Genomic DNA, 26073 nt, shown 5'->3' with positions numbered 1-26073 from the left:
CTGGATGCCCAGGCCACACCCCAAGCCAGTTAAATCACACTCTCTGAGGGTGGGACTCAGGCATCAGTATGTTCTAAGCTCATTAGGTTATGTCAATGTGTAGCCAAGGTTGAGAACCACTGGTCTAGGGCCATGTGAAAATCACTCCTCTTCACAAGAAAAGATGCACCGATCATGCAGCTGTTAACTGAAGTCCTGCTCTATTCCATGTTATAGGGGAAGATGAGTGAGACATGGCTCAGGAAAGCTCCACCGGCCGAGGCAGACAGCAGAGCTGGAGACAGATTTTTATAGTCCTAGCTGACAAGTGCTGATGCTTGGAAGTATATACAGAGTTTGAGATCACAGATGAGAGAGAAAAAAATTTTTTTAAAGTACCCAAAAACCTCTGATGCCAAACTTGAAAAATTATTAAACTTAAGTTACGAGCATTTTCCCTTCCCTACACACAACTTTCAAATCAGAGAAGGGGGCGGGGTGCAACAAGCATTTATAAATCAGTATCAATTTAGCCTTCCTAACCTGCTTGTGGCCTTTGTGTGGTCGAGTTGGAGAATTTGAATTTTGTCTGCAGATAGCATAATAAATTTGTCCTGGTGTAGAGCAGGTTCTCAAGTACTTCATAAAGCATTGTTGAACCAATGACCTTGTGGGAATAAATCATCACAGCTCCATAGAGAGGCTAGTATAAAAGACCTTTGGAAATAAACCATTCAAGTCATGCTGGTGTCACTGATTCTAATATGCTAAATTTTTTAAATACTCATCGAGCTTCCATATTGTGATTAATAAATGTTGGATCACATACATGTAAAACTTAGAGTTAAGCAGATGTGTCATTTTAAAGTACAAGTTTGATGAAAGGCAGCCACTAAGCTACCATCACAAGGTACTTCAGTAGCTAAAGTTACTAAATAATTGATTTGCCTCGATGATAACATCCTTCAGCAGCTCTCGATTATTTCATATGGATTGCTTTACCCTGAGAAACTGACTCTGCAGTGGACGGACTTATTTGCAGTGATACCTGTGTAGTCTGTACTTACTCATGGATTACTTCCTGGTTTAAACACCAAGCACAGCTATGTGGTATTTTTGTCTTGCACCTTTGGCATCTTAGTGGTGTGAACCAGAGCTATGCCATCTGTAGTTGAGTGAGATTATTAAAAAACGGGGTGGTGGGGGTGTGTGTGTGTGAAATGATTCACTGGAAAATTTCAGCACAGATTCTTAAGGAACGATAAGATAACCCTAGAAACATTCTTATTTGGTGTCATATGCTAGTGGGTAGTGACAAGAAAAACCGAAGGTACAACTTGTTTCTTAACATTTTGCTATTTTGAAAATTTGGAGAGGTGCTATGCTGAAAAGGAAGAATTAATTCCATGCAATGTCAATTAGCAGAGTTCTGCAGATGAATGAATAATTTTCATCTCTCTGACTGCAAGTTGGAGCCGTAAGGTTCATGGGCAAAACCCAGTATTCTCAGGTTTAGAAGGGCTGTTTAACTCTCTAATGGCTATCTGTGAATGATAAACCTCTTTATGTGGAGATGTTTCCTGTGCAGGAGGACCAGTTCCTAGAAACCTTAATGAGTCTGTGGGGCCTAGATAAGCCATTCTGAACACTGAAGAGTTTAATATAGTTGAACCTAAATGTGTTGATTTCAGAGTACTCTTCCAGGGTTCCATTGGAGACTTGCCTGAGACATGTCTTTTTTTCTTTTTCTTTGTTTTCTTTTTCAGAAAGAAGACATAGCTCATCCAGCAAGCCTTCTTTGGCCGTTCCTCCCACTTCAGTATTTTCTTTCTTCCCTTCTCTGTCCAAAAGCAAAGGAGGCAGTGGAAGTGGAGGCAGCCGTTCTTCCAGCGGAGGCGTTCTAAGCGCATCCTCATTAAGTTCCAAGTTGTTGAAATCGCCCAAAGAGAAACTGCAGCTCAGGGGGAACACCAGGCCAATGCATCCCATCCAACAAAGCAGAGTCCCCCACAGTAGAATGTGAGTATGGCCAGGAGGGTCCTCATGTTTACCTGATGCAATGGACCTGTGTACTCCGGCCAATCTGAAAAGGAGCCCGCTGTGGGGAAAATTCATATTCATGCTGTTTCTCTTTGTTTCCCTGTCACATCTTGGGTGACTTGACAGAGCAGTAATAATGTTAGTTATAAGGTTAATAATATTTAGTGCTTCTTTATTGTGTGCCACCTACTGAAACGTAGCTCTACATGTGTATTGTCATTTAATTGCCTGAACAACCCTACGGAATAGGTATTGTGTTATCCCCACTTCCCAGGTAAGGAGAAGGAAGCGTAGTAAGGTCAAGGAGCTTTCGCTGAGGACCCCTCAAGTCAGACAGGTCAGGGTTCACATCCCAGCTCCATCACTTCCTAGTGGGGTCTTAGACATGGCACTGCTTTTTTCCGGAGCCCTTGTGCAGGGTTATTGAGAGTAGTGGAGCTAATGTATTAGAGTCGGGCTCCTGGCCCCCAGGAGAGAATAAATAAACGGATGCTGGCGCTTAAGCTGTTGCAGTTGGTAATAGTAGGAATAAAGAGGTGAAGAGAGTCCCAGGTGCTGTTTTAGGACTTTCTGGGGCCTGCAGAGCAAACAGGGAAGCATTGCTTCCTCCCCCAGTCCTGGGCTCCCATCACTCGTGTAGTGATGAGGGAAGACTAGAAGAAGTTCACACCCACCCGGCGAGGCTCTGGCGCGTTTCCACGGTGGGGCTGCAGGTTGGCAGGCTCCCTGTGGTCACATGGGGCAGCAGCCGTGCACTCCCAGAGAAACATATCTTGCCTCGTCATGGCAGCCGTCAGCCTTGGTGGCAGGTGGCTTTTCCCTGGCCCGCCTCCCTTTTGGAGGGTATGCCACACATCTCAGGCCCAAGGTCTGATAACCTGGTTAATCTCAGGGCAGCGTCCAGCACCTGCTACTGCTCAGGGACCTTGCCAACTGGGAGTGGTCATGGCATCTTGCAGTGTCTGCTTCTGTCAGGGCGTCCCAGGTACAGCTGTTGGTGGCCGTTTGTCCTTGTTGCTAAGCCCCCAGCCCCTGCTCATCTGTCAGAAGCACAAGCACAGCAAGCTTGGCTGTCGTTCCCAGAGCTGTCTGAAAGCCAAAGAAAATGCCAGTGCGCTGTTTATGTCCCTTGCCAGCTTCACAGCTGTCAGAGCATTGACTCCACTGAACAAAGTCTGTAAAACCCCATCAATTCAAACCTCTATTTGGAGCTGGCCTTTAGAGGGGGCCAGGCCACCTATTAGCTTCATACCAACATTTGCCACCCAAACGATAGTGTCAGTAAGATTTCAAGAGCAATCCGTTCTTCATTGTGGCACAGGTATTCTGTGCTCACCTGCCGTGCATCAGGCATGTGTATTCCAAACTCCTGTTATAGAATCCTTTCTCAGGGCTGGAGAATTCTCACTCCAGTGACACACCATTTACTGATTAGCATTGGTCTTGCTCATTGACAGAAGCAGAGAGCCTCTTCTTGGTGGCGTATTGTTAGATTTATTTCAGTCCTTATAAGTCCTTAGTGACATTTCTTGGAACTATTCTCTAATTTCAACATTCTTTTCTTTGCTTACTCAGTTTACTTTGTTTTGATGGATCCTTTCTTTAAAATGACAGTTCTCAGAGACCTGCAGGTCCTGCAAATAGTCTTTGGTCCTTTCAGACTTTTTCATATTTTGCTTTTTGTAGGAGTTGCATTGGGTATCAAGTCTAGATCTCCAATTGGCTTCTGTGTAGGATTGTTCTAGAATGATGAAAGACCAGGTAAATTCAATGGTCACTAGAGGTTTTTGCCTCACCGTTGTAGACTGAATAAATGTGAACCTTACTGAGTTTTCTGGAGAGTCCTAACAGGTTTGCATAAGGAGCCGTGGGGAGCCTAGCTCGGTGCAGTGCACGGGTAGCACGCTCTTATTCATCCCCCTTGCTCCCGTTCACCTGTTCACCGGGGCGCTGGGGCACTTAGGTACTGGTGTTCTCACTTCCCCTGCTACAGCATGACGCCCTCTGTGAAAGTGGAAAAGATTCATCCCAAGATGGATGGCACACTACTGAAATCTGCGGTGGGGCCACCCTGTCCTGCTACTGTGAGTTCCTCAGTCAAGCCTGGCCTTAACTGCCCCTCAATACCAAAGCCAACCTTGCCTTCACCTGGACAGATTCTGAATGGCAAAGGGCTTCCTGCACCGCTCGCCCTGGAAAAGAAGTCTGAAGATAATTCCAGTAACAGGAAGTTTTTAAATAAGAGGTTATCAGGTAACTTCGCAGTTTCTCTCAATGTTTCTCTGTGTATCGGCCATTCGTAAGGGAGCACATGAGCTGCTGTCTATAAGTCCTCTTTGAAAACTGGTCACGTTAGCTAGAGGAGAAAGTACCTTACATAGGATGCTTGCCGTCTGCACTGTTGTGTGTGTGTGTGTGTGTGTGTGTGTGTGTGTGTGCGCGCGCGTGTGTGTGTGCATGCATGCATGTGTATGTAGGTTATGTAGCCACAGCTTTCCAGTGGTGTATTTGAGTGGGGTAATGCAGTAGTGCTGACTTAAACAGTCTCTTTTCTGTCCCCTGCTGGCAATAATCCCCACTCTAAGTGATATTACTGCTTCTTTGCAGTGCTCACACAGTGTCTATTTTATATTTATTGATATGTGGTAGAGTTTATCCAATTATAATTTGACTGTTTTGTGATTTCTCCTGTTTTCTTATTTACAAACTCAGTGAAGGGAGGGTTTGGTGAGCCCGTTGTAATGTTTGTGTGCTTTTGGCAGAACGAGAGTTTGATCCTGACATGCACTGTGGGGTCGTTGACCTCGACACCAAGAAGCCCTGCACCCGGTCTCTGACATGCAAGGTAGGTGGCCTCCTGAGCAGAGCTTCCTGTGCTCAGGTGAGCACAGGGCTAGGACAAACAGCCATGACACCCAGCGGGACTAAGCTAGGGACCTGGTCTGCGGAGTATTCCGATTTGTGTAAATGAGGGGATAACTTGTCTTTAATGAAGAAAGCCTCAGGTTCGGAACATGTAAAGTCTGTTGTTACAAACTGCAATCTTAAGAGAGATTTTGTTTCCACTGAGCAATGTTGTACTCCGGAATAGTGTTCTTTCCTCATCAACCTGTTATTTCCAAAGACTTAACATTTCTTCTGAGAAACTTAATATGAGAGGCTGCCCTTTACTGTGGTTTAAATTATACTTAGAACAAGTCCATAAATTTACTTTGCATGTACATGAATATTCTTTTTTCTTTTTTAGACTTTTTATTTTTTTTAAGATTTTATGGGGGAGTTGGGGGAAGGGAACAGTGTTGGGGAATTGGGGAAGGGGACCAGCCAAGTTGTTGTCCTTCAATCTTCGTTGTGGAGGGCGCCAGTTGCCATCTGGCTGCCCGTTGGCAGCTCATGGTCTCTAAGCTCAAGGTGCTGTGTTCAGTCTTAGTTGTGGGTGGGCGTAGCCACCATCCCATGCGGGAGTCAAACCAGCAGCCTTGTTGTTAAAAGTGCACGCTCTATCCACTGAGACATCCAGGCGGCAGCTCAGCTCAAGGTGTCAGTTCAGTCTTAGTTGTGGGCGGGCGTAGCCCACTGTGGAACAGGCAGTCTTGTTGTTAGGAGCACTTGCTCTCACCAGCTGAGCCATCCTGCCATCTGTTGGCAGCTGAGTGATAGCTCAGCTCGGGCGCAGGGTCACTGGCCCATGTGGGAATCAAACCGGTGGCCCTGTTGCTCAGAGCTCGCACTCTTAAGCCAACTCTTAGCCAGCTGAGCCATTCGGCCAGCCCTGAATATTCTTAAAATGTTTTTGTGATCTGTGGTCCTTCCATTTTAAAGAGGCACTTTAAAACATTTGTCACTTTTAGATAGCCTTCTTTTTCTTTTTTTTTTTTTAATACTAGATTACATGCAGTGTAATTGATATATAAGCTAAGAAAATGGAATGATCATCTTTTCTGCCCTGAGGTTTTCCTCGAAAATGCCAGTTTGCTGATACGGAGTGGTATATTTGCTGTAAAATAAGGGTTGTCAATGGGGGGCTTCAGGCTCGCCCTAGACCTGCTGCATAAAGGAGCATGTATGTTTATTTGTGGTTCTCTGGAGAGTGTCCTTTCACAAAGATTCAAGAAGTATTCTTAAGAATCACTGCTTTGAAGTACATAATTTAAAAACCCTTCTTGGAGGACAGGTTAAAAATTAGTCTCATCTTCTAAAAGTTAATAAAATTGTTGGGGTATTATTTTAAATTTTACCAAAGATTGCGTTTGAATAAAGGACTTCAGGCCCCACTCCACCCCGTAAACAGTGGGGGAATGTTATAATCTTCAGAAATGGAAAATGTTATTTCTAAGTGGTTCTTATTTTAATTTAAATATTTAATTTTAGTATGTTCATTTTATCTTACAACAATGGTTCTGATCTTTTAGGGGGAAGAGGTTCGTCATGAGCACCTTTAAATGTCTAAGTTTTAAAAAAATCACAGAGCCTCTTTCCTGAGGAAAAAATATATATTCACATGTGTATTCTGAATTTTGCATTCTATTTCACAAGTTGATGGACAAGCCCAGCCCTGAATCTCTAGGTTAAAAACTCCCAGCAGAACAAATTGTTTTTGTATTCTGTGATGATAATTGAACACACGTAGAGATGTGTTGTTGTTTTTGAAGGTGGCCATTCGAGCTCTGTAGGATTATGTCCGGGTTAGCGGCCCAGCCCCTAAGAGAGCTTGTGATAGCATGCCTCGATCCATCATCATTAAAACATGCCGTCCTCTCCCTGTTTCTTCCTGCCTCCCTGATGCTTAGTGACGGATTTCTCAGTATTCCCGTACCTGTGGTCAATGAAGGAGGCGTTCTTTATCCCACATGCTCTTTTTAAATCACCCCTGAGTCATGCTGGCGAACCAAAAGCTTTATCAACTCAGAATCTGCAAGGAGTTTGACCAGCCTACTCCCTTTTGGAATCTTGTGTGCTCTCCATGTGTTCTCTTAAGAGTGTCATTATTGTCCGTGGCATGGTGCTAATCCTGTCATCGCATTAATTGGTATCTTCAGCCCTGGTGTGTCATGAGTTCAGCAGAGAGCTGGCAGGAAATGCAGCATGTTGGCAGGCCTGCCCTCCGTCTCTTCCTGCGCCCTCCTTGTCAGTTTTTCTCCCTTCCCTTCCTCTCCTGTGGCCTGAGTCTGGTCAGCTGGTGGGCCAGACATAACTTAGTGCCCTGGCTGAACACCCCCCACCTGCTGCCCACCTCTCCTGCCTCGCACTCGGAGCGTCGTCCTTTCCCGTCACTGTTGGGGTCTCCTGAGTCTCACCCCTGTCACTCGTTCCCTGTTGTCCACCTGCCACCTCACTGTGCCCTCGTCACTTCTCATCTGTCCAGTGTCCTGTTTAGTGTCCTCTTAGCCTTCCATGCACATGGATTTTGAGCCTGGTGGCTTTGTCCCTTCAGCCACTGTAGACATTCTTACTGGATACATCTGGGAACACAGGCCTCATTCCGGGTCCCGGAGGATACCAGGCTTTAACAAAGTCAAGGCCGTTCCCTGCCCTCGTGGGGCTTACGGCCTAATGAAACAGATGGAGATTGATCTGGTAATCACCCAAATAATTGTCAAGTCACCACTGGTGAGTAACACATGGAAGGAAGGCTATGTTATAACAAGCTTAATGGGAGATTGGACCAAGGAAGCCTCCTTTGCCATAGGAACATGGGGCTGAAATCCATATGATTTATCTGGGTGGGGGAGACCCAGGAAGCAACATGTGTGACAGCTCTGTGATGGGCAGGACAAACGCCTTAGGGTCAGAAAGACAGCCAAGAGGCTGAACAGAAGGAGAAGGAGGCTCTTGGCACCAAAAGAGTGGGGACAGGGTGTTGGAGTGTTTGGAGCCAGAAGCCTGGCTACACGGTCTTTATCCTGGGAGCCTGAGGCAGCTCCCAAAGAGCTCTGATGGGGTGGGAGCCTCAGGTTTGTGTTTGGAAGGTTCTTCAGCACTCTTGGAAATCCTGTTTACTCTTCAAATCAAGCAGGGTAAACATTGATCATCTTGGCCTACTTTCTTCACCTGCCTTTACTGTGCTAAGCACCAGGGGACATTGAGAGACGAGGAGCGGTGTCTCCGTCTGTCTGGAGAGACAGGCAGGTGTACCAGTGCCATTATGTATTCATTCGTTCATTCAACACATGTTGGAGGGCCGTTATTTTTATGTTCCTTTGAAGCATTTATTGAATGCCAGATGCTGTATAGGTGCTGGTCCAGCACTGAACAAAACAGCTCCCTGTCTTCGTTTAGATTACTTTCTCGTGGGTGTATCACATATTAAAGAAAATTAAGTAAAAAATGTAAAAGGAGCTAAACACATTTATCTTTCTGTGTCAGATTAGATTTGGGGCATACGTAGTTTGCAGTCTGTCTAAGAAGGAAGTAGGTTATGCTATTGAATTTCAAAAGGACATTAGAAGCCTAATTCCCCTTAAACCTCTTCAATTGTAGCAAACGTGTAAAATGTGTAGAGCAGTCCATCTGTGTAATGTGGAGAGCCATGAACACACCTAAAGTATCATTTGCAATATTTTGTGACATAAAAGCGATGAGGAAATAGTGGATGAATTCACTTACGTTTACAGGGATTCACTCTGCTTTGTATCTTTCCTCACAGCCTTAGAGACTTTCCTCGGCTTAGCAGGCCCTGGCCTCACGTTGCTTTGAGCCAGTTTCTGTCCTTCCATGGCGTTTTCATTGGAATAGAGAGAAACAGGCAGTTACTAAAAGAAGACTTTCTGATACATATTTTATGGAATAATTGTTTCTTCCCTTTTAACAGTCTAAAATTCTAAATGGCCCAAAGAGGAATTTTTCTAATGGATTTATGTGGTAGGAGCCTCAGTAAACAAATTGTTACTGTTGCACAAACTTGAGGACCTGTCACCTGCTTGTTTCTACTGTTTGCCACTTAATTACCGTATTTTGCCATGTATAATGCGCAGCCACGTTTTTGGCCCAAACTTTCAGGGAAAAAAATCTTTCATTTTAATATTTTAATTCAAATTTTTATTTGTTTACATTTAGGTCCTTGTTTTTTTGTATTATAAATGAATTTTGGCATTTATTTTTTAACATTATGGTACAAGACATTTTATGTAACAAATACAGTAAAACCTTGGATTGCGAGTAATGTGGTTTGTGAGTGTTCCACAAGACTAGCAAACATTTCTAATACATTTTAACTTGGTAAACAAGCGATGTCTTGCAATATGAGTAGTTTGTTTCCAGAACAAATTATGCGCGCAAACCAAGGTATTACTGTAATTACAAAACACAAGAACAGATAAAAGGTACAAGAAGTTTCATGTACCGGTAACAAATTTATGATATTTATGCATCATAGAAGGCTAAGAACTCTTCATTGTTGCAAGTTCATCATAAGTTCAACAAAACCGATTATCGTATTCCAGAGTATTATTTGGCATACGGATATCGTTATTGATTTCTCGAGTTAACACTTTTAACTCATAAGCATAAATAAAAGAATTAAAAACATTTATATAGATACGGAATTATTACCACCCTTGTGTAATGCACATCCTTATTTTTCCCTCACGAATTTGGGCAAAAAAAGCGCACATTATACACGGCAAAATACAGTGCATACTGGATGGCACAGCAAGCATTTCTTTTTTCTGGTGGCAGTAACATCACGAAGCTCTCATACATTTGGAGCCTGGAATATGTGCTGCTTCTATTCTAGCTTAAAAGGAAAAGACCATACTCATGATTTTTCATAGCTTAGGAAATGCTGAGCAGCCTTTGACCATGCTAGTGGTCCAGGTTGCTTTTTTTTGGGGAAGGGTGTTTTTTGACATATGACAGAGAAAAAAATGATGATTACTGAGATACCTCGGTTTCTGTACTTTTTTGGTCTACAGACACATTCCTTAACCCAACGGAGGGCTGTCCAGGGTAGAAGAAAACAATTTGATGTGTTGTTAGCCGAGCACAAAAACAAAACCAGGGAAAAGGAATCGATTCGCCATCTCGACTCTCAGCAACCAACGCAGCTTCTCAGGGACCCGCATGCCGCCCCTCCTAGAACTTCACAGGAGCCACACCAAAACTCGCACGGAGTGATTCCTTCCGAATCAAAGCCTTTCATAGCTAGTAAACCTAAACCTCACACCCCCAGTCTTCCAAGGTAAGCCGCATTTTCCAACTCCTCTCCCTCTTTCAGAGAACAGACACACACCAGTGCAGTCATGATGTCAAGGAATGTACATCAGGCTCACTAGGAGATGATGAGGTGGTTTTTATTATAATTGGATTTTACTTGAAAGGAAAAAAAGTTGTTGAGTCCATCTTGGGCTCTTCTTGGCCCAATGCAAGCAGTAGACTAAAGCTACAATTACCTGCTCCATCCCTGCCCAACACTGTGTGTCTCTTAAGCCCACTGAGCAGGGCTGGCACTTGGGTCCTACCTGCAGGGTAGTGACTGGAACATTTCACGTGGCTTTAGCAGCAATTTCTCATTCATTTGTCTCGCTTCTTGCAAAATGCAGCAGTGGGAATCCTTGCTGGGAACAACAGCCAGCCTCAGTTTTTCAGCATCCATTTATCAACATATTTTTTCATTCATTCATTTGGGACTTTGGCCTAAGCATGTATTAGGCATTTTAGCCATGAAGTAAGCAATGGGTCAGAGTGTTTTACCAAGAACTTACCATACACATTTCTCGGAGACAGAATATCTGCATGTCTGTGCTTATGTATCTAAGCAGGTTAAAGTAAAGGCCTTTGTACCCAATTCCCAGAGGGAAGGCAGAGAGAAAGGCGTAGTGATGAGGGCCTCCAGTGTTGGTCAGCAGCAGCAAGGGCTTCTGCTTAGGAACGTGCCAGCCCTCGCCATTCCCTAATGGCTCACACTCACACTCACCTGTCTGATCCTTGAAATTATTGCGTGAGGGGTGGAAGTGCCTCCCACATGAAAACCCAGGTGTGTGCTTGAGCCTATCCCAAAGCGAGCCCTCTGCTTTCTGAGAGCGTGGCCAGGCCCAGCTGTGATTCCTTAGCAGGTCCTTTCTTTGGCCATATTCTCACTGAAATTCTCCCATCTATAAAAAAGTAAGCTTAATTCTAGAATCACCAGGACTTTATACTACATGTAGGACAAATATGTTTCTGTCCTTGAGTACCGGGCTCTAGGATCAGTTGTCCACATAAAGTAGTAATGCTGCCTAGTTATTTTATCACACACACCCCTCCCCCAGCCCTCTTAGGTTGCTGTGGAGCACTTGACAATATCATTTATTGCCTTAGTAACCCAAATCCAGGTGAAATTTGAAGGGGAATCAAAGAAAGTATTCTCTTAAGTGCCATGTATATTTCCCCCTCTTTGGGGAGACTAGAAGGAGGACTTGAGCCACCCAAGTAGCTGTAGAAAGGAGAACTAATTATAAGTAACGATGGCAGACAGCTCCATGTGGCATTGTGCGATTCAGGAGAGAGGACCCTTCACTCCCAGGCCACTGGATCGGGTAGCCCAGTGTTAGTGGTAGACCCCAGGTGCTTTTGGATCCGTTGTTGTATCTGAGTTAAGGCGACTGATTCCCAGACGTGTGATCTGATCAGTGCTGCACTTTCTACTCACCAAGGCCTCCAGGCTGCCCTGCTCAGCAAGGTGGGAGTGCCCCCATTGACCCTTCTCCAGTCCATGAATCTCCACACCCTCCCCTGCCTGCCACTGAGCCAGCTTCTCGGTTATCCAGTGAGGAGGGAGAAGGCGATGACAAAGAAGAGTCTGTTGAAAAACTGGACTGTCATTATTCAGGTCATCATCCTCAGCCAGCATCTGTAAGTTCCCACCCGCCCCGCGCTCACCCTCCCCACGCAGCAGGGACAAGACACTAGCGGGGCGCGCCAGGGACCTTGGCATGCCCTCCTCGGGGGCGCCGTCAAGGTGTGAGAGCAGAGCAGCTCAGAACAGGGTGCCCCAGCAGCAGCACGCAGTGTGTCCGGGGACGGCTCATGCTTTTTCCTTTCTCTTCCATGAAGCTCAGGGCCAGTCATTGTCACGCTCATGCTTCACAGCTCTCGGTGCTCAGAATAAGTTCTGTCTTTCATGGTTAGTTCCGCTGCTGAGGGAGAGAGGCCCTCGCCGGGTATGCCACCCTCAGAGTTAGCAAGCCCCTGTGGGCCTGTGCTCTCTCTTGCAGTTTTGCACATTTGGGAGCCGGCAGATTGGAAGAGGCTATTACGTGTTTGACTCCAGGTGGAACCGGCTTCGCTGCGCCCTCAGCCTCATGGTGGAGAAGCATCTGAACGCACAGCTGTGGAAGTGAGTGCTTGTTCTCCCGCCGCTGGGATTGGGGCGGGGTGGGGGGGGGCGGATAGGAAGGGCTTTACTCAGCGCTGCGTCCTCTGCGTTTCTTATGGGACTGATTTAATGAAGATGTGCTTATCTAAAATGAAAATGTGCCCTTTGGCCCTGAGAAGAAGGCCCCTCATCATTCATTCATTCACTCTTTCAGCAATTATGTCTTGTTCTGGGTTCTGGGGTTCCAGGCACAGGGACCCCCACATGTATGGTGCTCACATTCTAGTTGGTGGAAAAGCACCAAAACCAACGCGCAGAAAAGAGAGATTATCGCTTGTCATAAGAGAGATAATGGAAACACTAATAATCACTAACAGTGAGAGCTTACTGTATGTCGGGCAACTTATAAATATATTTTATTCTCACAATCCACCTTGTCCGGTGACCTCGATTATCCATATTTTACAATAATGAAACTGAGAAACAAGGCCACACAGCAAGTTAGTGAGAGGGCCAAAATTTGGACCCAGAGGCAGTTTGGTTCCAAACAGTGAGCTGAGATGGGAAAAAGAGCAGGCCAGAGAGTTCAGGGCAAGCCTCTCTGAAGAGAAGCCCCTTGAACTGGGATGGATGGCGAGGGACCAGCCGAAGGGATGGTGAGGAGGAGTGAGTTCCAGGCAGAAACAACCATGTGTGTAAAACGCTTGAGTCAGAAAGGAACGTGGTTTGTTTGATAAACAGCAAGAAGGCGAGCGTGGTGTAGGATGACATCCGTGAGGCCTGCACGGGCCACAGGATACTGAAATGGATTCTGAGTGCAATGGGGAGCTACAGAGAGTTTTAGGTAGAGGGGCCATGTGCTCTGACTGACAGTTTGGGGTAAGACGATCATCTTGGTCAACATTTTGTATGCTCGTGTTTCCCAAACGGGATTTTAAGTGGAAGAAGAGTTTGTTCCATGGCCAGAAAGGTTTAGCTTAGTCATTCCCAAAGTCTGCAGGACTTCTCAGATCCTTTAATCGGAATAGTCCATTGTAATTTTCAAAACAAGGGAGATCATGTATAATGTGGAACGTCTCCCAAGCTCTTTGGACCTGGGAGCCTTTTTTAGGGAAACATCTTGGGGAACCAGCATTTGGCGGTACCTACTCTGGGAAACATTGTGCTTTGCCAAAGGGGGCTGTCCAGTAGTCCATCAGCCATCCCAAATCCTCCGTTCGGGCATCATTTACTAGTACCTCCCTGAAGGGACTCTGCCGGGATAGCCATTTGTCTCCCTGCCTTGGTTTCCTAATAAAGTCAGAGGAAGCTGCTCAGAGGCTCAAATAGCCCACAACCTAAAGAACCATCTCCATGATCATTAATAATAGGACTTGTATTTGTTCACTAGAGCAGTGTTACTCTGCTTTTCTAGTCCACATTTCTTCCTGGTTCTTATGAGATAAGAGGCTCCTCTTCCTTCTTTAAGAAGGAACATCGTCCCTGCCCAGACAGACTAAGGGCATTGCTTCGGGGGCGGGGCAGGTCTCTCCCTATCAGAGAACCCCACGTTACGTGAAATCTCAGCATCTTTCTTCAGACTACCTGGTGGGATGTGGAGAGCCCATTGAGCTTACTAAGCTATGGGTTTAGTACTCCTCTAAGAGTTTAGAAGGGTCCTCCAAATGTTTTGTCCTCATCGTATTGATAAGTGGTTTGTGGCCAGCAGTTTGGGTAAAGACGGATTCAGTTCCGAGTGGCTTGTGTGAACTTGTGCAGAGGCAGAATCATGACGTTGAGTCCACTGTGTCTCTGTCTCTCTGCCTGTCTTATCTCTGTTCTGTCAGAGGCTGACTGCCTTATCAGTCACTTGCTCCCAGCAAGAAGGAATCCATTCCTTTTTGTTAACATGACCTTTGGTTTTAAAAGTCAAAGCAGATTCAGACTTGTTGCTCAGTGGTGAGCTAGCACACAAGCCTGGGGCAGACAGCAGCTGGCAAGAGGTGCCAGGCCAGTGCCTGAGGAAACGCCAAGACTTCCTGGGAGCCTGTCAGCGCTTCTCTGCGCTGTTCTCAGGCGGCATCTTTGAGGCGCCCAAGGAAACTCTCAGAGCGGTCCAGGTCCCTCCTCCCGGCTCAGCCCAAAGTTCTCCCTTCCAGGAAGAGCCCCGTGTAGGGGGCACTCTTCTCAGCCCCTTACCCTTTAGTTGCTTATTGTGGTTAGTTTGAGGGTAAGTGAAGGTGGGATTTGAGTGTCACAATGAAAGAAGTCATCTTCAGTGTGTGGGGTCTCTGGATGGTGTGAAATTAGACCAGCACTTCCTCTGGAGCGTGACCATGACCCAGAAGGTCATTTCCAAGTTCCTGTGATTGATGTAAACTGATCACCTGCCACTGATTTGGGACCACTATTCCATATCAAGGGCTGCGATGGTTAGCAAGGAGTTTTTGAGGTGTGGTTTTTAGATTGGTAATAAATTCACTTGGGTAAAAAAAGAAAAATGTGTACAAAGAAGTATACAGGGAAAATTTTAGTTGCCCGGCCCCTACATTCCTATTTTCTCCTCCCCAGGCAGAAGCATTTTTGTTAGTTGCTTGTGTTGTCTTTACAGAGTTCATTTATGCAAACCCAGGTCAGTATGACTACATACTCTTTCATTGTCTCGTCTTTATACAAAAGGTAATGAATGACTTAAAAGAGCTTTTTAAAGAGGAACCAGTAATATGGGCCAGTAATACGCTCCCCCTCGGATGCTTTTTCTTTCCCCCCCGAACTTGCTTTTTAGGCTCTGTCTTCCTGAGCCACCTGGTGGCCATGGGAAGCCACTGCGCCCGGTGAGCAGAAGGCTCCTCAAAGGCGCCAGTGCCCACGCCTCGCCTGGGGGCTCGTTGAGATTCAGGTTCTGGGGAGGTGGGTCAGGAGTGGGGCCGGAGGACCCTGCATTTCTCATAAGCCCCTCAGGTAATGTCCGTGCTTATCACCAGGAGTACAGGGATAGACGGAAGCCAGCTTCTCAATCATGGGGTCACGTTGGAATCTCCTGGAGAGATTTAGAAATTATTAATGTCTGTACCCCCTCCTCCTCACCCCATCCCCCCACCCCCAGGATCCTGCTGCAGTCAGTCTGGGAGCAGCTTAAGCTCCACAGGTGCTTGTAATGTGCAGCCAGAGTTGAGAAGCACCTCCTCGGGGCCAGAGCCACACTCTTGAAGGGGAGTTTTAAAGCTGCTGCAAACACTTGTAATTAATTCCTTTTATTAGTAACTATAGTTCTCCTTAAAAAGCACCTGGAAAGCACTTTGGCCGCAGTCTGGGCCAACTCTGTCACTTGAAAGATGAGCTGGAGCCCCAGCTGGCGTGGTGACCGGATCAGCTAGAGCTGCTCCTGAAGCCGGACAGAGCAGTCCCGGGCTTGCCTTCTGGTCAGGCCGTTTTCTGCTTTGCCACCTCAGTGTTATTTCTGCCATAGGGATTTTTTTAATTGTGCTGCTATCACATTTTAAAATCAGAGCTAAAATAAAAGGGAGGCCTCCCTGGTTTGACTATTTGAATGGCTCCCCAACCCCCAAATAAATAACCTTCCCCAGACATTTTTCACAGAAGACATTGTCTCAACACTGACTGGAATCCCCTGAGATTTGGGGGCTTCATTCCCTTGTACAGTCATTCAGGCCAATAGTTAATACTTAGCAGGTATTATTAGCCTTGCCCTTGAATTCTCTCAACATTTGAGTGCCTTCTGTATTCCAGGCACCGTACTGGGCAGTGTGCCCCAGTGCTAAATAAGCTGTGGGTGCCGCGTCTGCAAAGATGTTAGAGAGCGAGCAGCACTCACACATTCAAAACCCCCTGAGTCCCCCAAAGTCTGGGGACGGGGCAGAGTGAGTCCGTGGGAAAGAAGTCAAGTCAGGATGGCCAAGACACTTCCTAAGGAAGCGGTGAGGGACTGGAGCTGAGGGATGAGCAGAAGGTGGGGTAAGCGTGTCCCAGGCAGAAGATAGCCAGGGCGGCAGCGCAGGGCCTAGTCTCGGAACTTGAGGGAGATCAGCAGCTGGAACCAGCGCACTGGGAGGGGACGGTCTGAAGCTGGGGCAGCAGCAGCTGGCAAGGCCCATGGAGCCTCACAGACCATTATCTGAGAACCCCAGCGAAGGCATGAAAGAGTTTGAAGGGAGATGTGACAGAATTGCCTCTGCATTTCAGAGTGATCCCTCTAACAGGGGTGGGGTGAAGGGGTGTCCATCCAGACGTCCGTGAACGGCTGCAGTACATACTGCTCACTGCCCTCTCCTTTTCTGCAGGAAAATCCCACCAGTGCCCAGTACCACATCGCCCATCTCCACACGTGTTCCTCACCGGACAAACTCTGTGCCGACGTCACAGTGTGGGGTCAGCTACCTGGCAGCAGCCACCGTGTCCTCATCTCCAGTCCTGCTCTCATCCACCTGCATCTCCCCAAATAGCAAGTCGGTGCCCGCTCACGGCACCGCGCTGAGCACACAGCCTGCTGCGTCCGGGGCGATGGATCCTGTGTGCAGTATGCAAGCCAGACAAGTGTCCTCTTCGTCCTCGTCCCCTTCCACGCCCTCTGGCCTTTCCTCAGTGCCCTCCTCCCCCATGTCCAGGAAACCTCAGAAGTTGAAATCCAGCAAGTCTTTACGGCCCAAGGAGCCTTCTGGTAACAGCACTAACTGTCACAGCACCAGTAGCAGTACCAGCAGCGCCTCAGGAAAGAAACGCAGAACCAGTTCTCCACTGTTAGCTCCCTCCTCCTCCTCCTCCTCCTCCTCCTCTTCCTCTTCCTCCTCCTCTTCCTCTTCTTCTCATTCCATGGAGTCTTCTAGGAAAAACTGTGTGGCTCACTCTGGGCCTCCCTACCCCTCAGCGGTGACATCTTCCCATGGCCTCGGCCTCAATTGTGTGGTGACTAAAGCAAATTCCGTGAGTGTCCGGCACGAGCAGTCAGGGAGGGGCCCCCCCGGAGGGAGCCCCGCTGAAGCCATCAAGAGGATGAGTGTGATGGTCAACAGCGGCGACTCCACGCTTTCTCTGGGCCCCTTCATTCACCAGGCCAGCGAGCTGCCTGTCAACTCCCACGGCGGTTATTCCCACTCACACACTCCTCTGGACAAACTCATAGGAAAGAAAAGGAAGTGCTCGCCTGGCTCGAGCAGCGTCAACAACAGCAGCAGCAAACCCACCAAGGTTGCCAAATTGCCAGCCATGAACAATGTCCACGTGAAGTACACGGGCACCAGCCCAGGGGCACAAGGACTGACGAACAGTTCCCTCCTCCATCAGGTAGGACATGGGCTCTGAGCCCCACGGGGAGGCCCGTTTCCTCTCCCTTGAGACCTTGTTCCAGTGTGGACCTCTGTGTAGTTGGGTTGGTTGGTTTGCCTATAAGCAAACGTCCAACTTTCTGGGATCTTTTAAGAAACGGAAGAGTTCATTGCCATATGAAGGTAAAACAGGCTCCCCTCTGCCAGAATCTCTGAGGAGTTGAGAGACGCTCCTGAGTAGCGAAACCACAGAAGTGCACATTAGCAGATAGGGCTGTGGGGACTGTCCTGCGTGACCACGAAATCCCTCTCCATAGCAAGCGTGTGTAGTCATGGGCGACAGCGTGCGTCCTGTGACGCTGTTCAGGAAGGAAGCAGACCGTTTCCTGCAGAGCACTTGTCTCGTATGTTCCTCTAAAGGAAGCTGAGCTAAAATCACACTGATCTAGAGAGGGATGGTTTAAATTTTAAGAAGAAAGAGCTTCTAATATTTTCCCATCAAAGAATTTCAGATTTTCTGGTTAACTCTCTCCCTGTATTTTCTCCTCCCTGTTTTCCCGGGAAGGAGGATAACAGCATTAAGTATGAGCATAGCAGGAGACTAAATTCTCTCTCAAGTTAATAGACGAAAAAGCAATCTGAATGTGGGTGCAGTTGTCGAGAAGCGGCTGCCTGGCTGTCGGGCTCCGAGTTCACTGTGGCTCTGTCTCTGTGCTGTGTCTGCCTGTTCCCCACTCTCCCACCTGTTACTGTTTTCTCCTGACCTTCTCTCCTTAGCCATTCCTCCCTGCGTCCTTTGCTCTAACTTCCAGCTCATCTTCCATCTTGTTATTTCATTCATCAGGGTATCTCCTCACCTTGCCTACGAACAGGAATTCCTGCAGCATCACCCCAGAGCCCTGACTTAAAATGTGAGGCTCATTTTTGTTTGTTTCTTCCTTCCTCATCTTCAGAACCTAACTCAACGGCCAGGTTAGGACTTCTTCAGAAAATACCAGGAAGTCTCTTACTGTGATACAATTTCCTCCCAATATCTGTCTGAATTAATTAATACCCAGTACCAAAGGTATGGGGAAAATCATTATCCGTGAATTTAAAGAGCAGCTGCTTAAATTCTGTTTGAACCTCAAATACATAGGGGCTATTTGTGTGTTTGGCTCTTTGACCAGGAGCTTCCTGGACAAGTGAAAATGTGCTTTTACTTCTTAGTTTGTAGTTACTCATTATATATAGTTTATGATAAGCATAAAAATGCAGCGCAGACACCACAAGGAATGGTCCACCTGTCCTGTGAAACCCCTCTGAGTGCAGTTGCCCGAGGCCACGTGAACCCCGCTGGGGGTGCTCCTGTGCTGAGATGCCCACGTGTAGACTCCTCAGCACGCTCTGCCTTCATGTAGATGCGGCTGCAGACCCCACTGCCCCCTGGTGACAGAAAGGAGAGGAGGAGGCTGGGCAGGCGCAGCAGAGGGCAGCAGGGCCTGTGGGAGAGTGGCTGCCCCTTCTGCATGGAGCCCACGGTCCCCAGAAACTGCAGAGCCACACCTGCATGAGAAACTTGGCCACTTCTAAACCTGTGTAGTTTTTGTCGTGTTTTGGTTTTTTAATCTACTGTAGCCCACACAGGCTGTTTGGCTCACAGACCACCAGTCTACCTCCTCTGATTTCCACTGGCTGGGGGACTGTCCCACTAGGACAGGCTGCCTACCGTTTGTGTCCTATTCCTTAAAATTAGTTTCAGCCTAAGTTTGTGTTTGAGAATGATTTCCTCTGTGCGTTGGAATACTTTTTATCATGCCGCACAATTCCTAGGGAGACCCGTAGCTAGAGATCAGAGGATCGGTGAATCCCCCAAAAAGTATTGTATGTTTATCTGTCAATGCTCATTTACTATAAGAGGAAACCTGTAGGTTTCATCCAAATCTCAAAGGGACCCATGACTCCAAAATGCTTTAAAGAACACTGCTCTTGGGTCAGCCGAGTGGCTCAGTTGCTTAAGAGCTCACTCAAGAGTGTGAGCTCTGAGCAACAGCAGTTCAATGCCCAGCCCAAGCTGAGCTGCCGCTGAGCTGCCAACAGGTGGCAGGATGGCTCAAAAAAAAAAAAAAAATACTGCTCTCAGAAAAGTAGGGACCTCTACTCTCTGTTCCTCATTGAGCTGACTTTAAAATAGAGGTAAGTGAGCTGGTTGAAGCTCCCTAAACAAGAGGTACGGTGGGACATGATGGGAAGCCCAGGAAATGGGGCCGGGTCACTCCCCCAGTCCAGCCCCAGTCTGTCCACAGCCAGCGTTCCCGTCCCCAGCATGGGCACTGCGTTGGGTGTGAATTCTCACACCTGCATGTGCGCCAGCCCAGTTGACCTTGTTCAGTGTTCAGTTGACAACCTGGAAGACCTTCAAGGGAAGAAAATCAGTAAATAAACCAAAAGGCGAACATGTGAGCCTTTTCTCTAAGCGGGAAACCCAGCCTGGGTCTCTCCAGTTTTCTAGAAGTCAAGCCGTTAGAATGATGGGGCAGTGAGGGCTCTTGAAAGCTATGGCCCAGTTCTGTAGCTGCCGGCTCCTGGCCTCACTGTCACTGAAGGCTTTATTGGCGAGTGGCCTTTGAAATGTTCTTGTTTAGCATCAGGGCAGGGCAGTGTTCAGCCACTTACTCACCTTTTCGTTCTTTCCCTACCCTCTCTTTTTTGAAAGTCAAAGGCACGTCCCTGACAGCTGAAAATAGCACGGGGAGGAATAACCTGGACCCTTTTGACGACAAGTTACACCTCCACTCAGCACTCTGGACTCCAAGATGCCTTTGAGTCTGTTTTCCCAACCTCCTGTGGGCCTCAAGGGTGGAAATCTGCCGGGCTGTTACTTTAACGAGGATTTCCCTGAAGCTGTGTCTGTAGCAGTGAGTACTTTAAAGGACACTGGGTCAAGTTCAGCCGCTGAATTGCTTCTGTCAGTGTTAAAGTGGTCTGGACTGCTTGCTACCAATCTGTGAGAAGCTTTCGTTTTGTTTTTATAACTTGCAGTATATCACAGAGCCACTCTTGGAGGAGATTGGCTGGGTGAAAGAATAGTTTTGACAGGAACGTTACTGTACACTTTGCTCCCTCCCACCTCTCCCCGCCCCGGTTCCTTTTTACACTGTCTTCTGCAGGTCACTCTCCAGCAGTTAGGCACCTTAACTGGAGACCCCTTCCAGAGGAGAGACAGAGCTGTACCCCGAGCCACCCTCCAGAGACGGGGATCTGTCAGTAGGTTTTTTATAGCAATGTTCCAGGAATGAAATACAGACGTTAGCTCAAGGCATCATGAGAAAATAGCCTATATTTTGCCCAGCATTTTGCAAGCAATTTGGAATAAGAAGCTGTCAGAAGTTTCTAACTTACAAGCTGATGCCCAGAGAGCAGGTATATACCATTATAGAGGCTTACTTTCGTGGTACAAAAGCAATTCTGTGTGATTTTTTTTTTTAAACAAAACAAAAATGCAAACTAGTTTTAATAGTGGAAAGCCAAATTTTAGTGGGATGGGGGGATGGTAGATAAAATCATTATATCGGGGAAATTTTTTCCAAGAATTCCAAAGAGATGGACTTTTTTTATTCTTTAAGTCTTCGTGTCACACAGTATGGCAGATTGGGTTGGTTGTCCTGTCCAGTCTCTTATTTCAAAAAATTGCCTTTGAAAAGTGAAATTATCAGGATGCAGCAGAAAGTGTCATGCACAAAGTCATTACTATACATAAGTCTTTCCAAGGCACCCTCTGCATTACCCTCAATATCTTCGGATACTGTCCTGGGACTAAGTATAAATTTCCGCTTTGTGTACTCCCCCTCCTGCCATCGCAGATGTTTATTCGGATGCCACTGTGGTTAGGGAGCAGGCACCCTGGAGGGAGTGCGGTGAGTACGTGCACCCGTGCAGAGGTGACAGGACGCATGGTGTGTCTCCCCGACACACCATCTTTTCTTGGGATTAATGCCAGCCATCTTCCTGAGAGTTCTGGAGAGCCTCCAGGATATTTTTTCTAGTACCTCACCCCACAAGAAAGCTTAATATATTAAAACATCACTGCTTGAGAAGGTGCCATGGAATTTCGGGGATCACTTGGGGTTTTTTAACAGGTGGTGCCACCATCACAGCTCCTGAACCAAGAGCCAGGCACACGTGCTTAGAAGAACTCACCAAGTTGCTGAACAGACACACAGGGTAAATCTCCCAGGGCTCTGACCACTTCCCTGCGAGGCCTGGGCAGAGCCCATCAGTGCATCCGTTCTTCCCTACAATTCTTGGTTCAGTTTCAGGGAATTTCAAGTCAACAACAGGTAGAATGAATAAATACTTGGTTACCAGCCTAATAATGTGAATTGCTACAGAATTATTATGTAAGAAAACAAAAACTTTATGCAGATACTTTAGCTATAAATTGATGTAAGAATATTGATTTTTTTTTTAAGGAAGGGGAGAACAGTATTCTGTTCACTTATTATGCAATCAATCAGTAAATGTTTTTAAAATGATACTATAGGAGAGCTTAAGTAAGGACAGAGCGCGGATGGGCCAGTTTGGTGCAGTTAGAAGTTGGTCTGGTTGGTTGTTCATCCCAGTGGAGGGAGAGAAAGAGGATAAGAGGGAATCAGAACGTACCTAGTTGATTCCTTGGTGACAAGTGCAATGGGGTATGGGTAGAATTTATTTTCAGAGCCAAGGGGACTTGATGGTTATAAATAAAGTTGCTTTTAGCGATGGAATTTATAGACAGATCATGTTCCAAAAGATGTGAATAGGACCCACAATAGCAAGTTGATTCAGAATAATGTAGATACATCTAGATTAGTGAGTGTTGATCATTTGATTTCTTAGACTGAGGTTTTAATTGAATTTCATTATGTCTCCCGGTAGCACAAAGAGCATCGGGATTAGGAAATTAGCCATTTTGGATTCTGCCTGCCACAAACAGACATATTCTAAACAGTGCTATTAAATTTTAGACTGTTGTTAAAATATTTTATTTTCTCCTACAACTACTTTTTATTATGATGAACAATTAAGACCATTTAAAACATGGGAATACAAGTATTTTTGAATTAAATTAACTTGCAGAAACCAAATTTGCAGTGGATGGGTTGTTTCTAGACACTTTGGTATCAATTTAAAACCAAGATAATTTTTATATTCTTTCCAATAGAATTTCATGACAACTCCTGCAGTTTTCTTAACCTAAAAAAAAAAAAAAAAAGTGCTGCAATGATGAACAAAGAATTATACAAAACCTACTTTTGTACCTTTATTTTGGAATTTCTTGTTCTATTATAAATATGGAAGTATCCCTATTTCAGAAGACATATTTTGTTAAAAATGAATTGTACATATTTAAATATGTATTTTTGCACAGGTCTTTTTTTCTGATACCCTGTTTTGGTACAATTGAGATCATCTAGTATTTATTTATTAATTAATAAAAGTAAATACCTTTTTATAATTTGAAGTGGTTCACTGCCAAGCCAATAGTTGTAGAACCTGCCTCTTTTACAGTTTGAGGGATGCCTCTGTTCTGTGCGAGTCGCTGTCCCTCTAATGTCGCGGGAGTGGATTGATACATGGAGTGGGCATTGACTCTCCCTGGCTGCCTGGTTGCCTGAGAGACTACACGTAACTAAGTGACACACTGCTTTTCTTTTGTTAACGTCTTCTGTGTGAGAGCGCGCCTGTGTGTTTGTATGTGTACACCCTGAGCACATGTGTGTTAGTATGTGATGTGGTTTAAAACTAATGGAAAAAAAATTGAAAGTGCCTGAATCTAGTTTTAAGCTTAGACAGACTCTTTAAAAAGACTTGAATGTTCAGTTGAACTTTTGGAGTTTGCTTTTTCCACCTAAATACCGTTTCTAAAATTTTAGGGGAGGAGTTGACAACCACCAATGATGGTCATTTTATAAGGTATTTTAAAATTAAGACTTTTTGGTTCACAGTAATTCAACTGGTGATAGATTGCCCAGTGGCACCAAGGATTACAAATCTTTTTGTCAGCCAGCAACTTACGTGATGTGTCCATTTTGTTATTCTCTCATGAAATACAGAGTTTAAAGTAGAATATTTAAAATATTTTGTATTCCAAAAATATAATAAAGTACCTCTGAGAACATTGAAAAAAATGTATAATTTGAAAAATGTAATTTATAAAGGCAGCTGTCTTCCTGCAAGAGTTCTGTTGCCAAGGAATTTCTTAAAATCTCTCATTGTGTCCTGGGGGGAATGTTGGGCTTTGGAAAATGATGGTTAAAAGTGTCATTGTTTAGAAGACAGTAATCATTTTTACATTTTGTGCAAAACATGTAAACATTTTCAGATCATTTAAGTGAGCACTACATAACCGTCAGTGTGAATGTAGGGGCTTGAAAGCATTTTGCTGTTTTTTTGTGTTTTGTTGGGGTTTTTTTTTTTGAGCTTGGTTATAAAAGCAATCTCCTGTGTTAAAATGTGTGAATACTTTGATAATTTGTACACATAATCAAGAGCATCTCAGCTGGACTTTGTGTTGGCTGCTGTATAGAACATGAACAAATGTCAAGGGATAGAAAATTACTTTGGATATTTAAAAGAGAAGAAATATATAGTCTATTTGTTTTGTAACAAGTTTCTGTAAATAAAATAATTTATACTATTTATAAGAAAAAGTTGTGCTTTGCTTTATGAAAAATTAGTTTGTTGAACAAACATGTTACTAAAAGGGCAATAAAATTAGGACTTCTCAATAAATAAGGTTGGCTGCATGAACTGTTTTACATGTTTCTGCCTCGTTGTGATACTAAGCCCCTTTCCATCTAGTCTGGCTTGGATTTCTTTTTGGCATCCAACACCCTTGTGACGCCCCTTCCTTGCGTTCCCCTCCTATGCAAGCTAAACACTTCTGAGGGCTTCCAGGTTTCCATCCTTGGACACAAAGCTTTGCCTTGATAGATTAAGAACTGGGAACAGTGAACACCTCTGCATTCTTGCCCTGCAGGTTTGTCAGCAAACGGGAGGTTTTAGATTGACAAACACCTTCTGCTTCAGTGGCTTAGTATGTAAATATGATAGCACGTGGTCAGTTTTGTTTAGAAGTAAGTTTTTTACCCAGAGCTGGGCTGATCTCTTCCTTGCTTTTACATACCTCTTTTATTGGCACTACAAGTACATTTGAGTATTATTCAGAACAGAACATCTTCTTTTATCTCTAGAAATCTGGCCAGTTTTATTTGAAATAAATCATTCTAGTAAGTTACAAATTATTTTTGTTGCTTAAAATAAGGGAAGCAACTGATTTACATGTTGGAGAAAATGTCCGTGCCTTCCATGGAGTCAGGCCGGCTCAGCACCCCACCCCCACACCCCACCCACCCCCGGGCACCAAGGATGTCCTGTCCCCTCCTAGACCAGCCAACTGCTCAGATGCATTCCTAAGAAGCTCCCTGCGGCTAATTCCTTTCACCTTGGGTGTCTGCCTTAAACTTCCCAGGAAAAGAAAGGTTCAGCTGCTCAATTGTTACCTTTTTAACTTCCATTCCCTTGCAGGTGGCCTGGCCATGGGTGGCAAGAGATTGTCCCAATTCAAGGAAGTGGGTTTGGCAGTTTGGGATCTTGGTGTGTTGGGAACTCACCGCAGAAAGGCAAAGTCAAGTCCCTCACGGCCGAGGGAGCACACCCAGCAAGCGCAGGTGTGAAGAAGCACAGAGTGGAGAGTTCTTGGTGAAGCTGCCTGGATGGGAGTGGCTGATAGGGCTGGCGAAGCTGGTGCCAGATTGTCAAGGACCTAAAATACGGGTTGTCATGCGGCCCTCATCTTCAGGAACATAAATCTAACCAATTGTGACTATCAGAGCCCAGAGGTTTTCATGGTCCAGGCCCAGCGTTGCGCAGCTATCAAAAGTAAAAGCCATTCAAATCTTTAATGAAGACTTCACCAAATCAAAGCACTGAAATCTCTTTCCCTTTGTCTTGTGTTTTCACTCTCTTGTCTTGACCCTTCTCTCTCTCAAGTCCTTATCAAAAAGCTCCGCCCTAAACTAAGCCTAAGGTCCTCCCCCTTCTTACCCTGCTTTCTACTCTCTGGAGTCGCCTCTTTCTAATAAGCAACTCTTGCTCCCGTTGCTAATGGGAGTTAATTAAACTAGTCTTTCACCTTGTCAGGCTGTGATTCTTGGTATCTGCTGTCTTCATTTTTCACAACCGAAGCCCATGGACCAAAGGCTGGCGCTAGCAGAGTATCTTACAGGGGAGGGTGAGACTCAGCAGAGAAAAATATTTCAGGGGGAAGGGGAGCATCAAACATGTAATACTGTTTTAAATCCCCATCAATCATATGGCCCTTCAATAACTGTAGAGGACAGAATGGACAGGTGAGAACCTTGGGACAAAGTAAGTTACAAACCTGTTGGAATAACCCAGGTAAAGAGTTACTAGGGCCGGCCGAGTGGCGCGGTGGTTAAGAGCTGGCTTGGGATGCCAGAGGGCCCTGGTTCGGTC

General features: G+C 45.7%; 1 protein-coding gene across 7 annotated transcripts in view; it reads left to right on the top strand.

The window, feature by feature from the left end:
* Window positions 1-23050, top strand: part of ATXN7 (ataxin 7) — a 134317-nt gene extending 111267 nt beyond the window's left edge. For 5 of the 7 annotated variants that reach the window (XM_019624091.1, XM_019624088.1, XM_019624090.1 and 2 more), the window contains 9 exons: window positions 1746-1998; window positions 4013-4272; window positions 4782-4864; window positions 9933-10198; window positions 11652-11850; window positions 12213-12334; window positions 16594-17593; window positions 18419-18485; window positions 20270-23050. In XM_019624091.1, the coding sequence (XP_019479636.1) occupies window positions 1746-1998; window positions 4013-4272; window positions 4782-4864; window positions 9933-10198; window positions 11652-11850; window positions 12213-12334; window positions 16594-17593; window positions 18419-18485; window positions 20270-20379 (2360 nt within the window). In that variant the 3' untranslated portion in view covers window positions 20380-23050. The remainder of the gene's footprint in view (window positions 1-1745; window positions 1999-4012; window positions 4273-4781; window positions 4865-9932; window positions 10199-11651; window positions 11851-12212; window positions 12335-16593; window positions 17594-18418; window positions 18486-20269) is intronic. The other 2 variants (XM_019624092.1, XM_019624094.1) reach the window with 1 other exon arrangement.
* The last annotated feature ends 3023 nt before the right edge of the window (window positions 23051-26073 follow it).

The sequence above is a fragment of the Hipposideros armiger genome, unplaced genomic scaffold, assembly GCF_001890085.2.
Source record: "Hipposideros armiger isolate ML-2016 unplaced genomic scaffold, ASM189008v1 scaffold_578, whole genome shotgun sequence".
Classification (NCBI taxonomy): domain Eukaryota; kingdom Metazoa; phylum Chordata; class Mammalia; order Chiroptera; family Hipposideridae; genus Hipposideros; species Hipposideros armiger.
The sequence above is the reverse complement of the archived record's forward strand: the minus strand, read 5'-3'. Positions and strand labels throughout refer to the sequence as shown.